Source organism: Macadamia integrifolia, chromosome 11 (assembly GCF_013358625.1).
Source record: "Macadamia integrifolia cultivar HAES 741 chromosome 11, SCU_Mint_v3, whole genome shotgun sequence".
NCBI classification, from domain to species: Eukaryota; Viridiplantae; Streptophyta; class Magnoliopsida; order Proteales; family Proteaceae; genus Macadamia; species Macadamia integrifolia.
In genome coordinates this window covers 324,077-340,254 of record NC_056567.1, presented here as the reverse complement: position 1 = coordinate 340,254, position 16,178 = coordinate 324,077, and the positions used below count along the sequence as shown (strand labels likewise).

Sequence of the window (16,178 nt, the reverse complement as noted above, 5' to 3'; positions counted from 1 at the left end):
CTCTTCCATGAGAAGAAAAATCAGAGAAGGACGATCGTTGTCCACGTTGTTGAAAGAAATTTCCTCCTCATCGATTCTGTCGATTATACTGATGATTTTTCTTTTCTCCATAAAATGCAAGATGATGATTTACCTCAATTCGTGAATCCCTATCTCGTAGGTCATGATACTGGAGAAGAGGAATCAGCTCTCCATAACTAGGAACATGTGGTTTTAGCATCATAGTGGCAAAATTCTCATAGGCAGGTCCAAGATTTGTTAGGAGAGGAAATACCTTCCTCTGATCTGGCACTGGCTTCCCAATTGAACTAAGCTGATCGCAAATTCGTTTGAAGTCAATCAAGAACTCAGATAAAGGAGTTGAATCCTTTTTCTTCAAGAAGTGAAGTTTAGATAACAACTCAAATTCTCTTGCCTTAGAAGCCTATGCACATGCCTCAGATAGAGTATTCCAGAGTTCAACAGATGATTTAACTCCCACTGCAAGTCCAAGAACGTCTTCTGATAAGGTGTCATTAATCCAAGCCTTCACAAGTCGATTAGTTCGGATCGAGGACATGAAGTCTGGATTCATAGTTTCTTTGTCATCTGAGATCTCTCCAGTACTTGATCTGGAGGAGAACACTCGTCATTGATGAAACCAAGTAAACCTTGGCTGTCAATTAGGGAAATCATTTGTGTTTTCCATGGTAGAAAGTTATCTTGATTGAGCCTAATTATCACAAAATTAGCGACGTTTACTGAGCTTGGATAGGGGGAGGCAGGTTGAAGGATTGAGTGAACTTAAGATCGTCATCGTCTTCTTCGTGGGCAAGAACTATGCCCTCTACAGCTCTAATACCATGAAAGCATGGAAGAACTCTCTGCAACTGGAGTTGTGTTTCTCATGCTGTGAGAAGCTTTCTGATGTATTTTCCATCATATAATGATCTTGCAGCTTGATGTGTTGGTATACAGCTGTCCACACTAACAGAACTACATGATTCCTAGACCACTTGGTGTACTGGAGGCCGACGTGGCATGGTCAATACCCTTGTGCCTCTTCTTCCTACTGCGACCTTCTGGCTAGTGCTGCTTATAGCTGAAGGTTGGTTGGCTAGTGGCCTAAGTCCTTATGGCCATCAGTAGTGTTGGCTTCTCTCTCCCTATTGCCAACAAGGTTGAGCTAAAAAAAACCTAAATCTGTAATAGTTGTAAGACTTCGCAGCTAAAGTACTAGGAAGAAGATGAGTTAAATCACCATTTTTGGCCTTCTGAGGTTTAGTGAAACCTAAGGGAAAGCTCCTTAACAAACAATAGCCTATCCTTACGATTGAATCAAGTTTTAAGGGAAACCGAAGAGAAACAAAAGTACAAAATCAGCCCAAAATAGCTAAACACCTAGGCTAAAATAAAGAACCTATCCAATTGAGAGGGATAATCACATGACTGATCGAAACTACCACACTTTAACCATAACCCATTATCATAGTTTCATCTTTAACCTAGGAAGAGACAGCCCAAAGCAACCAGTCCCTTAGTGTTCCTCCTAGTGACACTGGCCGACTTAGGCGGGCAAGAGGCCTTCTTCCCACTTGGATTCTTGGAAGGAATGTGGGGGTAGCCACTAGCCAGATTCCCCGACAATTCTCTAAAACTAGCAATGGAAGGACTCACCAAATCCTCATGCATTACTTCGGAGGAGGACAAAATATCTGCAAAATAATCCAACAAACATAAGTTGCTAGCGTGGTTGACAACATCTCCAATTTTTAAATTAATATTTAATTCAACTTCATTCCTAGCCCCTCTATATATCCATAGATAGAATATCCAAACTATCCTTGTCCTATTTTTTCAGTTCTTGGGTTATGGTTTTTTGGATAGGTTATGGGCCTTGGCCATAACTTACAACATTGTTTTGATTAAAAGGGTATTATTGAGCCTTTAATCTGGATTTAGAACCCAGCCCCGACCAAGCTGGCCTAGGCGAGGACAACCAAGCCAAGGCCAGCCTGGCCCAGTTTAAGCAGCCCATTATTTTTTTTAAGAAAAGAATTAGGCCCATTTTAAAACAGTATTAATTTAGTCCATCTTAATTCTATTTTGGGCTTACATTAAAATTTGTTTAAGCTTGGACATAAACCATGCGGACCATGTGAACCCCGGGCGGTGGTTATTTTATTAATTATTCCTGACATTAAAATGTTTAATGTTAAAATGGTTTTCTACGGACACATTGTGAGATACTGTAATTACAGAAGTATCATTAGAACCCTACTGTTGAAATAAAGTTGCATCTGCATTATATGAGATGAGATGCCCTAATTTAGTGTTAGTGAAATGAATATGTGGTTTTTTAATTATTATTTTTCATATAGGCTTCGTGGATGGTCTTTGTCGATGGGCTTTATGTAGGACACAACCCTAAAACTATGCAGAATATAATGGAAAAACAAGAACAAACAATGCACACAGGTTTACGAGGTTCAGCAAGATTGCCTGTGTCCTTGGTGAGATGAGATTTTACTTTACTATCAATGGAGAATAGGATTACAGTGCTCGTCCTCACATCTCTCAGTATTGCTTGCATTGAAGAAAAAGAAAACTTCGATATATATTTGTAGCCAAAAAATCATAATCCGGAAAGTACAAAACTGCCCTCAAATAAAAAATTTCTAGTGGGGGGCTGCACCCCTACACATCCACTATGCAGGGGGGCCCGCTATTCTATCCTATCGAGGCGCCTGCACCAGTGCTCTCTCGATTAAATTATGATGGAATAAAAGACATTGTACACTAACACTTTCCCCTCCTTGTATCCTTTGCTTCTTTTATCTCTTTGAACAAAAAAAAAAAAAAAAATTACAACTGAACCATTGGATCCCACCACATAGTCAATTTCATTCTCACTTATCAATAGGGGTGTCAATCGGTCGGTCCAGCTCGGTTTCGGTGTGGGAAAGTTGAAATCAGAACCGAACCAATAAGGAAATTCTGGTTTCGGTTTCGGTGCGGTTTGGTTTCGGTTTGTCTTCGGTTTCTTAAATCGATTTGTAATCGGGTTGGTTTTGGTTTTTGGTCTAGTTTGGATTCGACTTTCCATACAAATATATATAAAACTATGCAAATTTTGATTTTTTTTTAATGAATTTTGGAGTGTTTCGGTTTCTTATCGGTTTGGTTTCGGTTTCGGTCTGGGTTTTGAGCCGGTTTCGGGTTCATCCGGATTCTGGTGCGGTTCGGTTTGGTTTTGGGGTTGCAATACTCGAAACCAAACCAAACCAATAAGGTTTCGGTTCTGTTCGGTCCGTGTTGTTATCGGTTTGGTCCGGCCGGTTTTACCGGTTCGGTTTAGGAATTGACACCCCTACTTATCAGTAAGAGGAATATCGTGGAGAGAGTTATTCCACTCCAGTCCAATATGTACATGCAGAGTAGTCCGTGTCCTCTCCTTTAGACAGAGGATCTAGAGCACAAGATGAATCTGGAAGTGGATATTGCATGCTACCCATAAGAAAGAGAGAGAGAGAGAACCCTTTATCTATTTTCCATCTTAAATTGAGAAGCTGTGAGACTTGGACATAACACGGCCCCAGATTTAAAAAAAAATAATAAAAAATAAAATAAAATCTATTGATAGATCACACTGCAATGAAAGCCATCCAGTTACAACTTTGATTCCCTTTCTAATCATAATTTTTTTCTATTTTTTCTATTATTCTATATAGAAACTTCTTTACTATGTATCCAAATGAATCGTAGTATTATAGTATCTGTAGGAAAGGAATTTAATTTAAATACTTCAGTACTTAAGTCATGAAGTCGTCAATATCATCTTAATTACTACCTCACAGTTCTAGCTCTAACAATCCTCCATCTAGTCGCTCCTTCCTTTAAAATTCAGGGAGGAACCTGCACTGTCATCCAAGTGTAGTTGTATTTCACTCAGTTTTGGGTAGCTGAAATGGCTGTAATCTGGCCAGGATAGAGCTTCTGGCCTCTCCTGAGAAGAACACAGATAGATGATATCCTCTAACATATTATACTTTTCATACATCGTATAATATTCATCCATAGTTTGAGGCTTTGATGATAACTTTGTCTCTACTGTATCCATCTGTGGAAAATCCTCTAATGCTAAGGGTGGATAAGTGAGCTGGTGTTGCAACCATGTGTAGTTTGGCATTGTTAAATCCTGCATTAACAAAAATAGGGGAAAGAAATGTTGATCAATGCTTTATAATATAGCGGTAGAATTCTTCTAATGAACAACCTAATATAAAGGCCCAAGAAGGAAACTTAATTGCGACAAAGATCTAAAAGACTAAAACTCTATGATTCAGAGGAATTGGGAGAGAGGGAGAGAGAGGCAGAATAATAATAATAAGAATAAGAAAGAACCCCTCTTCAAAAATGATAAAAAGAGCACTAGAAAGAAATATTTCTGCCAAAGGTTTGATTGTTCAAATAAAGATTTGATTTTGAAAATTTTCAGGAACAGCAACTGGGAATACTAACCTACAAGACTTTATTAATGAAAAAGAAAATGAAACACTATTTACATCATCTTGCATCAGTTTTCCGAATCTCAATAAGAAAAGAACTACTACTAGAATATGCAGGTGAATGACATGGGAGTCAGTCAGTCGAGATTTTTAGAAGAAAGGAGAACTTTAAAAAGGATATGAAGTGCAACTTTTATTACTTTACATCCAAATATTCAAAAGACCCACCCAAGGACCATCTCCAGCACATAAGCCTACTCAACTTTATGGGTCAGATCACATCCAAGGCCCATATTTGAAGACTATTTCGCACTGGAAAATTCTTGAATGTGAACAAGAAGCCTCCATTAGAGGCACTATTATTGCTCAAAATGTAATTTCAGTCATGTCCCATCTGAAAGTGAGGTGACCCACCAGTTGAATTCCCTTGTTGGAATTGATGAAGAAGAGTGTACTTAGTAGCAGTAACTAGATCCTTTACATGTGGTATCTTTTTGCTTCTTTTGATTGGAATAAAAATATGCTTTTATCATACCCAAGAAAAGAGTGTACCTTTGTTAGACTTAGATTAGATGAGCAGTGATCCACACTGACCGAGCAAGCATTTGTTGCACTATTTGCTTCATCTGAGGCTAAAGGAACACTTAGATCATCTGTAGCACCATTGTCATTAGGTGTTCCCTGAGTGACATCCGAAGAGGAAGTATCATCAGGAGATTTTGAATAATCTTGTCCATAATTCTCTTCTCCAATAGCTTTCCTTTGGGAGATGTCATTGACACTTGGGTCACCCATCAAATCATCCGAGCCGCAATGTGTGTCTTTCTCAAGATCCACCAGGACCACCACATTTTGTTCATCCTTAGCTTTGGTTATTTGGATTGTTTTCTTGAATATACGACATAGTGCATAACCATCCTGCAGTCCAAAACCATTTCAATTAGTTTAGCAACAAAATTTGATTCCATGGTGGAAACTAATTAAGCAACTATTGAAGTCTTGCCTGTAGAAAAATGAAAACCTAAAACGATGTAAGAAATGAATGGAAATCAAGAACAAACAATCATAGAGTCAGCACAAAAGGATTTACATGGTTTGACAAGGTTGCCTATGTCCATAGTGAGATAAGATCTGTTTTATTATTAATAAAGAATTGGATTACAATTCCTCCATATTAATTACCGAGAGAACCCTCACAATAAATTTATAACTAAATCCTATACAGGTAGAGTACCGAGATTCCCACATAGCTCTTGATGAGCGGCACATAGATCTAAGCGATGGAATGCATGACAGCGTACCCCAACAACACTGCCATCCTCAAGATGAATTAATCCTGAGGCTGGCAAAGAACTAGTGAGCTTGCCTTGGTAGTCCAATCTATGGTCAAATGATAATCCATTACCGTACAATCTTGTGGCACATGTGTGGAAGAATTGTACAAGTTAATGGGTAACATCAGATCTACCCTAGTTGGCTAGTTGTATGCCTAATGTGAGACCTATCAAACAGTGGATCCACTCACTGAAGTGTAAGAAAATGAATAATCACAGCAATCCCTAATTCCTTTATTAATCTATCAACCTTTTGGTGAATTTCTGAAACCCTAAAGAGTACTGGAAGGTGGTATACAAGCAGATATGGGACTATACCTTCAAAGGTGATCTGTTGTCAGAGACTGATGAGTCGACAAGACGATACTCATGCATAACCCAATTGGTACGGATGCCATGAGGAGCGCGGCCTCTGTAATAAACCAGTGTCTTCTTCATGCCAACTACTTGCTTGTGAGATTGCACCGTTCGGTCCTTCCCCGTCGCCTTCCAATAGCCAGCTCGGGTTGCTCGATTAGTTCTTGAGCCATTGGGATACTTTCGATCTCTTGGGCTAAAGAAATACCACTCCATATCTTTACTTGGTAAATATGACTTATCTGTAATGAAAAAAAAAACCCCAACAAATTATATATGAATAATCCATGCATATATGATGTATTAAGCTTCTGTAACAAAGATATATAGAAAGCGATCTCCATTAATGTTGTACCTGGTAAGTCCCATGGCTCACATTTGTAGAGATCAACCTCTGGAATGATTTCAAGCTCAATTCTTCCTCCATTGATTTTCCTATCAAGATAGTAAGCTACAAGCTCCTCATCTGTTGGATGGAATCGAAATCCAGGAGGGAGACTAACAGGTGCCATAGAGAGAGAGAGAGAGAGAGAGAGAGAGAGAGAGAGAGAAGTGAAGGCAAATGATAGGAGAAATGAGTACAAGGGAAGTGGAGGGAATCACATAGAACAGTGATCAGGCTTGTATGATATTTAACTATATAGCCTACTGTTTGGAGCTTTTGGACCAAAGACAAAAGAAACAACAGCTCTTAATTTTGTAATTTTAAATGAAGACATAATGTTTGTTTAATTTGTTATTTCTTAAGGCAGAAAAAACTATTGAAGCAGCATAATCTTACATGAAAATTTTCTATCTTCATTAATTTTCTGTTTCTCATCTTAGCCTTCAAATTAATCTGTTTTAAAGTGGGTTTTATAGGATTCCAATTCAATGGCTTCAAATGGGTTCTTAGGATCAGTTACCCTAAAGTTTCAAGAGTGATATTATTAATTATGATGTGAGCAGATTGGCTTTTAGAGATTCTGTTTTAAAGTGGGTTTTATAGGATTCCAATTCAATGGCTTTAAATGGGTTCTTAGGATCAGTTACCCTAAATTTTCAAGAGTGATATTATGAATTATGATATAAGCAGATTGGCTTTTGGAGATTCCGTTTTAGTGTTTTGTGTGAAAAGTGAAAACCCACAAGGAGGATAAGAAGCTTCTCTGCTTTTGTCTGCTCACAAACTAACAAAATCAGAGGCTCCTAAAAAGGTCGTGTGGGCACTCACCGACCAATTCCACATACACGCAATACTATGCCACCTCTCCTGTGATATAAATAAAGTTCCCTACCAATGACAGCGCATGTCAGAGATGGATTCTTTTTTCCCCCCTATAAGGTGGCAGCAGATGGGGCCTTTATGGTAGTAATTTTAGATAATAATTGATGGGATGAAGTCTCTGATTAAAGTACTACTGGGTCATTAACATTGCTTCTTTTGATTATGAAGCTACAATCCCCATTTCCATGGTTAGTTGTTAAATTCAATTAAGATAAAAAAAAAAAAAATCTCAAAGTTCGTGCAAAATAATATTTTTTAATTTATATCTTTTGAATAGATATAATTAAATTAAAGTTTCTTGATGGCCAGCACAGCTTGTGTCATTTTCTCACTATTTTCTTTAAAAATAACCTTCATACCCCTTCCATCCGAGTCCTCCTCCCTCCCAAATTGGTTTAACTAGCTGCTTGTTTCAACAAAACTAATTGCATGCTCAACCCTTTCCCATATAAATATATATAGCATTTGTTTAAATTTAATTTATTTATTTATTTACTGTATTTCACATCTTTTTGATACTGTTATATACTATTCAATTTTTGGTATAATAATAGAAAATTGAAAAATTTTAAGTTACTTAATTAAAGAAAAGAATATTTTAACACTTTTATTAATTGATCAAGCTCAAAGAGATAGTTTGTCTAATTCAATTTTTAAATTCAAATGAGACTAGTAATCTCTTAAATGATTCATTATAAAACCTTTTCTGTAATTTTGTCTTTTAGCTCAATGTGAAGTGGGACTAATATCATAGGATTTTCTATAAGTAAAAGTTTACATTGTTTTATTGGATGAAGTTTTTTGTGATTCTATGGTCCATAACCAAATCAAGCATTATTTTTTGTCTACTTATTTACATATTCTACGGATATATAGAAATTCTAAATTATCATAATCATAAAAATGTGTACCAATTAATTAGTTATTGTAATAATATTAATATTAATGAAATTGCTAAAAAATTATATTTGTTTATATTTCTAAATATTTTAGGTATTAATTTTAAAAACTAAGTAGTAAGTAGTAACTTTTCAATAGATATTTGCTCATCTAATTTGACTAATTGCAACTTCTTGATTTGAATTGAAAATTTTAAGTACCAAGAAAAATATGCCACACATACAATGGCATCCCCCAATTAGATACATATGTTCATCATAAAAATATACACAAAATTATGTAAAATCTATCTTCTTTTTTTTTTATAAGAAAATAAGTAAAATCTATCGTACTATCTTGTACCTAAAACCTTCAAATTATGATCTCTCAAGTGTAAGGAAGGGAAACCCCTTGTGTAAAGGTTTCTTTGGCTGGTTTCTTCCCCCTATAGAATATGCTCCTATTTCTCTTATTATTGTATCCAAGTTTCTTGGCTCTGCTCCCTAGGGACTTGTTTCAAAGCTGCATAATTAAGGTTGTCTTTCCTCTGCTCCTTTTGTTTATTCTTTAACTTATGTTTTCTTCATTTTCATGAATAAATTGATATTATTTATCAAAAGAAGAGAGAGAGAGAAAGAGTCTCCTCATCAACACATTCGCATAAACCTACAATGTTTACCAAAAAAAATGTCATTTAGAAATTTAATGCAAGAAAATGAGAATATGTCAATTAAATAAATAAAAAATTGTAAAAATTCATTTAAATACCAATCCCACATTTAAAAAAAAAATACAATAGTAAATTTTCTGGGACCATAGAGAATGGTAGAAGCGGGACCCACTATACCATTCTTTCAGGGTTGGAAGCTTATAAGATTTGAGAGAAAAAAAAATTATATTCAAAAGAAATCTCAAAAGGAAAAAAAAAAAAAAAGGAAATTTATTCATGATTCGAGCCCTATGCTATTATTTATTAATATATAGAAGTAGTCCTTAATTGTTTTTTCATTTACCTTCTCTTCCTTTGATTGATTGGGTGGAGAAGGTTGTACCCAGCAAATACCATTGGTGTGCTGTTGTCCGAATTAATTAATTAATTAATGAAATTGATAGATGAGATGGTGGGCCACATGGATAGATGGGGGAATGTGGATTGAGGGGTCCATTATACCTTTTCTATATTCTAAGAGGGAAAGAACACTTTAGCATTCAACAGTTGATGATGATGATCAGTTGAGGACTTACCCTCATCATCAGCTGAACAAGTCTACCTGGCAACCACACTGGCCCGCTCTTTTGCTTTTTCATTACCTCTACTTTTTCTTTCCTTCTCTTCTTTTCTCCCTAAGCTTCTAGTATGTGCCCTTTATTTTTACCTTCATTTTAAAATATAATTTTTCATTTCGGTAAAGACACCCGAATCTCTTTAATGATTACAACACAATCTTTGACTGGTCCTCTCTCTCTCTCTCGCTCTGGTTTAATACAACTCAATTCATGTCACAAATGAGATTTAAAATTTTACCAAAATAAAATGAGATGTAAAAACCATTAATAAAGCTATCTAAGAGAAACCTCTCTCTCTCTCTCTCTCTCTCTCTCTCTCTCTCTCTCTCTCAAACCAGTTTTACACATCTCAATTCATGTCACAGGTGAGATGTAGAACCCTCAATAAAGTTAGAGAGAAACAAATAAAGGTTTGCATGTCTTTCACATATTATAAATGTAGATTTTTCTAAAAATGATTTATGCATGTGAGTGTAGCTTTCTTTTGAGAGAGAGATCAGGGGGAGGGGAGAAGGGATTGGAGATGGGGGCTTTTGCCGAAAGACCCTTTGCCAAACGTCCTTCCCAATAATTTACTACATTCTCATACTTAAGTACTGAAATATGAATACAAGAGATTCCTAACTCCTCTTTCATTCATCCCCCAAAGTTGAATAAAAATGTTAACCATAATATTTTGATTCAATACCATCTGGTTAATTTCTTAGTCATTTTGGTTGATTCAAACTTTGGTTCTTTTGTAAGGGACCGGATATGAGATCATCAAGAGAGTTCTAAAGCCATCCTCCCTTTCACACAATCTAAGGGAGGATAAAAGAAGGTGGAGTTGGTAGGGATGTGGATTGGCCATGACTTGAGCACTGGATTCGGGAATGTCGACTAGATTTGCGTGCAATGGCAAATTTACAGATTCTCTTCGCCATTGTTCTTGAAGTGTAATGAAATGTAGCATCCAAGGGAAGGTGGTCGATTTTTAATTCACCTTTTTTTTTTTTTCCAGTTCTTTCATGTCCCTGTAGTTAATGTATATTATCTTTCTTCTTTTTTTAGGATATGATTGGTCATCTATTATATCTTAATTATTGTTAATGAAAAAGGCCGGACCTACATGTTTTCAACATCAACCGCGTAAGAACAAGAGCATAGAAGTTTCATAGCAGATAGGTACATTAAACATTATTCAAATAAGAATCAAGGAATGAATATGATCTAGCATGTGGGTTTAAAAAATATGATCATGATGTAAGAAATGAACTTGGAAGGAACTGGAACAAGATGAATATGTGGAGTCATCATCAACTGTTGAACTACGTACTGCCCTTCCAATTCATTCTTGATTTGTTTACTAAAGAAAATTCATTCTTCAGTTCTCCAAGAATGAACCAAAATTAGCATTATTTTAATGTAAGATTTGCTCTTCAATTTAAAATTAAGGAAGAGAGTTCTTGAGCCAAAAGGGTGAGAGGGCCAACCAATAGGAAGTGTGAAATATGGTCGTCAATAGGGGTAGAGAACGGAGAGCAAGTTAAGAGAAAAGAGAGAGGTAGAGAGCGTTGGCATAGCCTATATCACTTGCTCAGAGATTTTTCCCTAAATTTATGTTCTCGTTCTAGTAATTATCAGCCTTTGTATCATAACTTAGGCTCCAATCACCTATCATAGTAAACAGACCCACTTACCCATAAAGTTTTCTTTCTCCTTCAATTGTATTTATGCAAGTAATTTCTTTAAACAAACGATGTATTTATGTCATAGATACTATTCATAGTTACCTATTTCCATAAAATGTTAAAAAAATGTTGAATTTTTCAGCTAAATATATCAAACTAAATATTTTTCTTGTATCCCTTGCTTCTTCGACGTTGTTTATTTGCCCCTCCCCCGTTGGGTCTTGGGTTTGTCTAGCCTTACTCTTAGGGCTTGGTCCTGTCCCTCTCCAAGTGGGCTGACTTTCTTTCGTTAGGGTACTTTTAGCCAATTGGGCTTTTGTCTGTTATATATTTTTATTTTTATGTTTTTAATATAATTTTCATTCAAAAAAAAAAAAAAAAAATCTACCAAGTTCAGAAAGTATTTTGTAATGATACCTATACAAAGCTGGACCAAGCAGTGACCTAGTAAAAATTTTCTGTCTTGGTGGGTAAGAACTAAGAAGTATAGAGAACAATTTACCAAAAAATAAAATAAGAAGTATAGAACTATAGATTGGTCTGTGTTTTGTTGTTCTTAGGTTGGGGTACTCAAATCATACAAGGTATAATATCACATTCATTCAGGCCTCAACCCAAGCTGGATCTAAACTGTGTGTTGACATTTTTATGACCCTAAACCAGTTTAGAGTTCTGAAAAAGTTAAAGCAGTGGAATCCAACCAAAACTTGTGAATGAAAAGCTAGAGAGGCCTCTTTGATAAGGACCACTCTGACTAATGAGTTTTTCAATTCCCAAAATGATCGATATATGTAACGAATAAACCGATGCGAAGAGGTTAAAAGTATTCACAAAACTAGGGGGGTATCCTCACTCAAATACTACATTGGTAGAGATAGTAGGCAATGCTTCATGCTGCTTTATCATGGGAGACTACGGCACTGAAGTCCATGAAAGAAGCTTAAACAATCAAAAGATGATTCTCTTCCAGATTATATATCCTAAGAATTCTGGCAAGGTATATATAGATCTTCTATATAATTTGCAACAAATATATTTTTTATGTTAGTAGCAAGCTTAGATTTTTTATGCTCACTTCTCCCCCTCTCCCTCCCTATGGAAAGGTTGGATTCGATTCCACGACTTAGCATCAGCAACCCACTTCCCTTCCAGCTCATTTCCAATTAGTGGTCACCCAGTTAGTGTTCAATTAGCCATCCAATGGTTGGGAGGACTCGGACACGGATCCCAACACGTGCATGTATTCTCAGATCCGCTCAGCCATCAGAGATGGCTATGGCTCATTGGGTGGTTCAATAATTGGAGAGGATCTTTTTCTCGTTACTATACATATTAATAATCCTATATCCAAGTTGAACATCAATGGTTCTTGTCTTAGCTCTCGTCTCCATGTTACACAAGCTCTTAAGAGGAGTACTTAGACACCATCGTGGGATATTTGTTTCAAGATACATAAGCTATATAATCAACTATTTATACTAATTAATTAGGTATTAACTAGGAGACATAAGATATTTATATGAAACTAATTAGGTATTACACTGGAGACTTAAGATCTATCTATTCTGATTAACTTCTTAAGCTGTGATTTTTTTTTTTTTTTTTGGGTGGGGGTGGAGAGGTCAAATTGCTCTAAAATTAGATTCGGTTGAGAGCCCATTGGGGCTAGTGTACCCAAATACTTTTGGATCGGGCTATGAAATTGTTTCCTTGAACTAGACCCACAGGGCCTACCTGTGAGTAACAATTAGGCCCAATATCTAACCCATAAGCGATAGGCCCAGGAAAAAAGAGGGAGACTATAAGAAGAGAAAGGGAGAAACAGAGCGGAAGAGAACGTTGAAGGAAAGGAGGGATCATGTCGTTCCTGTGGGAGAAAAGCCAGACATGGCGATGGGTAGTTCGCAAAACTAGGGATTCGAAGCCGTTCTTCATAGCCTTTGCTACAGTGTGCGGAGTAGTCCCTGGCGTTATCGGCTATTGTGTCATGCAACTCACCAATACCCACAATGAACAGCTCGAAGCTCAGCTCCGCAAGACCGCTAGGCCCGAGTCCATGGTAACAATATCAACTGCTGCAATCCTCCCTTCTGCTCTCTCTCCCTCTCTCTTAGGGTTGGAAATTCTCTAATTTTCTTTGAAAGCGGTTGTGATTGTGAGTGTACCTAAACCATTTATCCAATATTTCATTTTTTATGATGTTCTTCTTCGTTCTATTATGCTTGGATATGAAAATTCATTTTCTTTCCATCTGTAGTGTTATCATTCCATTCACCTGGATGGATCTTCAATTTGTAAATAATTAATTCACTTGAAAGACTGTTTGTGAATTGGTTTTGTGGAGATTTTACCCTAGCATTGGGCAAAGTCCGAAAATGAAAAACATAGGCCCCTTTGATAACGTTTCAAGAAACGCGTTTCTGCCGTTTCTGTTTCTAGAAACAGCAGAAACGGAGTAAAAAGCGTTTGATAAAACTGTTCTGTTTCACTTATTTTCAGAAATAGAAATAGAAATTTTTACTTATTTATGGTTCAAGAAACGACTTGGGCGAAACAAGTTGAACTTGTTTCGCCGTTTCTAGAAACGGCTTGTGGCCATTCTTTCATTGGTTACTATCGACTTCTAAAAACATGACTTATCAAACACCTTCAATTCCGTTTCTGTTTCTAGAAACGGAAATTTATGTTTCTGCCGTTTCTTGAAACAGAAATGGCAGAAACGTTATCAAACGGGCTCATAGTTGTCAAAGTCATTTGATATTTATATATTTTTTAATTTGTACTTTTCAAAGCCGTTAAATTTATAAATTATTCCATTACTTGATATTTTTGCTTACATGATTGAATGATGAATCTGAAAGAGAATATGTGATCCTATTAGTGCAAAAAATCAAAAGAATTCAATTAAGATGGATCCCAACATGGGTAGTTCTTTATTCTTGTTGGAACAAGTGGAGATGGAGCTCATTATGACTCCATCAATTAGGCTGGACACACCATTTGATGAAAATAATTCATGCATGAATGTGCAGGAGTCATGGCTGTAAACTTGAAATTTTAGCTGGAAAACTTAGCTCTAATAGCGCTAAATGAGAAATGAAATAAAATAATGTAGAACTAGAATCACAAGTGATCCTAATCCTAGGCAGAATCTGAAATTCTGGCTGAATAGAGAAGATGTTCTCTAATAGGCTTGGTTCTAGCTCTCAAACACTCTCTCACAACAAACAAATAAAAGGAAAATAAGAAAAGAAAAAGAATTCGATGAAGGGTTGAGAAGGGGGAAGAAGAACTAGTGAATGAGCATCTCACCACACAACTGCATTCCATAGCACAACAGCATAAACCATCTTTTTTTTTCCATTAATAAATTTGTGTTCAATGTTGTAGCCCCTTACAAACTTATTAGAAGACTCAAAATTAATTCAAATACTAAAAGGAAAGGCCTAACCCAATCCTTAACTAATTGGGAAACCTAAACTGACTAGAAAACTGAAATAACAAAGGAAATAAACTCCAAATAGGACTAACTAAACTAATGAATTAAATCTCGTTTTCATACTTTCTACCCATATTTTAGGCCCATTACAAATAAAATCCATGGGGTCAAAGGACCAACACATACATAACCCAACCCAAGGCTTATTTACAATAATATAAGCCCATTAAATGACTTATCTGCATCAATTCGCATTCTCTTAGAAAAAATTCATCCTCAAATTTTGTAGAGTGTGAGGGTGATTATAACATGGTGCACGTCCCTCTTTAAGCCGTAGAAAAATTCAGGTAGCTTTTTGATAATAAGGATATAGTCTAGAATGTGAGGAGATCGATCTTCAAGATAATTTAATGGGATGACAAACTCCACATGCTCAGATTCAACAACCTCAAATGTATCCATGAGATCATCCACATGAACGCCTTCAACCACTGTGTTCTTGACCTCCACAATTTCAATTTCAAGCTCCTTAGGATCTTCCTCTTGGTTGTTCTCAATCATCACAGTTGTTGTAGTGTCAAGTTCCTCGGTCTCAACCTCATTGTCCATTGTGGCAACCTTGTTTCTTTCGAATTCTTCCACATGAGTCTTATTGATGGGAATATCAATGACTAGCTCTTCGTTGACAATAGGAATTGTTGGAATTGCTGAAATTGCTGGAATTTTTTCAACACTAACCTTAACTTTTGACTCTAGTTCATTAGTTGGAGGTGTTTTCTCTTGTTGCTCCTTTGCAATTTGTTGCAACATAATAGCCACATAGTCAAACAATTCCTTCATGCTCTTGTCAAGGACAAATTACAATTGACAAAAAATGAGTAGATCAATTTAGCACAACACAAGTTTTGTAGAATTGGTGGTTTCTAAACCTTATTTTCTTCAATTAAGGCAATGCAAATTACAACTAACAAAAAATGAGTAGATCAGTTTAGCACAATGCAAGTTTTGTGGAATTGGTGACTTCTAAACCTTATTTTCTTCAATTAAGGCGATGCAAATTACAACTGACAAAAAATGAGTAGATCAGTTTAGTACAATGCAAGTTTTGTAGAATTGTAAATTTTTCTTCTCTTTAGTTTTCCAAAGAACCACTATACTTATAACTAATGAGTGCATCTATTCGAATCCTTCACATGGGAAGATGAAATTTGTTTGAAATCATTGATCAGGAGCAGACAGAGTTAGGAGAGACATAACTTCTCCTCTCAATTGTATCATCTCTTTGTATACTTTCGAAGGATATAATTGTTATAGCTGATCAAGGAAGAAGAAGAAGATACCGGCCTGTCCTTATGTTAAAGGCAGGTGCTATGAATACCCTAACCTTGGATTAAATCCCATCAGTAATGGGATCTCGTTCCCCACCCACCCCACCCCCCAAAAAAAAAAAAAAAAAAA

The 16,178-nt window shown here is 36.2% G+C and overlaps 2 protein-coding genes across 2 annotated transcripts in view; one reads left to right on the top strand and one right to left on the bottom strand.

The window, feature by feature from the left end:
* Window positions 1–3,726: 3,726 nt before the first annotated feature.
* Window positions 3,727–6,767, bottom strand: LOC122092632 (NAC domain-containing protein 86-like). The gene is made up of 4 exons (XM_042662860.1): window positions 6,534–6,767; window positions 6,140–6,420; window positions 5,040–5,405; window positions 3,727–4,177 (listed from the first exon to the last, which is right to left on the bottom strand). The coding sequence occupies exons 1-4, from the start codon at window positions 6,688–6,690 to the stop codon at window positions 3,860–3,862; spliced, it is 1,122 nt and encodes a 373-aa protein (XP_042518794.1). The 5' UTR covers window positions 6,691–6,767; the 3' UTR covers window positions 3,727–3,859.
* A 6,323-nt stretch (window positions 6,768–13,090) lies between these two features.
* Window positions 13,091–16,178, top strand: part of LOC122093182 — a 5,829-nt gene continuing 2,741 nt past the window's right edge. Inside the window, exon 1 of the mRNA XM_042663463.1 lies at window positions 13,091–13,340. Within this exon, the coding sequence (XP_042519397.1) occupies window positions 13,140–13,340 (201 nt within the window). The 5' untranslated portion in view covers window positions 13,091–13,139. The remainder of the gene's footprint in view (window positions 13,341–16,178) is intronic.

Excerpts from the sequence above, each read along its gene's own strand:
- LOC122092632 (XM_042662860.1), bottom strand. The coding sequence starts at position 6,690 with ATGGCACCTGTTAGTCTCCCTCCTGGATTTCGATTCCATCCAACAGAT. Across the intron at positions 6,421-6,533 it reads TGAGCCATGGGACTTACCAG|ATAAGTCATATTTACCAAGT; the intron begins GTACAACATTAA and ends TTTTCATTACAG. Across the intron at positions 5,406-6,139 it reads ACAACAGATCACCTTTGAAG|GATGGTTATGCACTATGTCG; the intron begins GTATAGTCCCAT and ends TTTGGACTGCAG.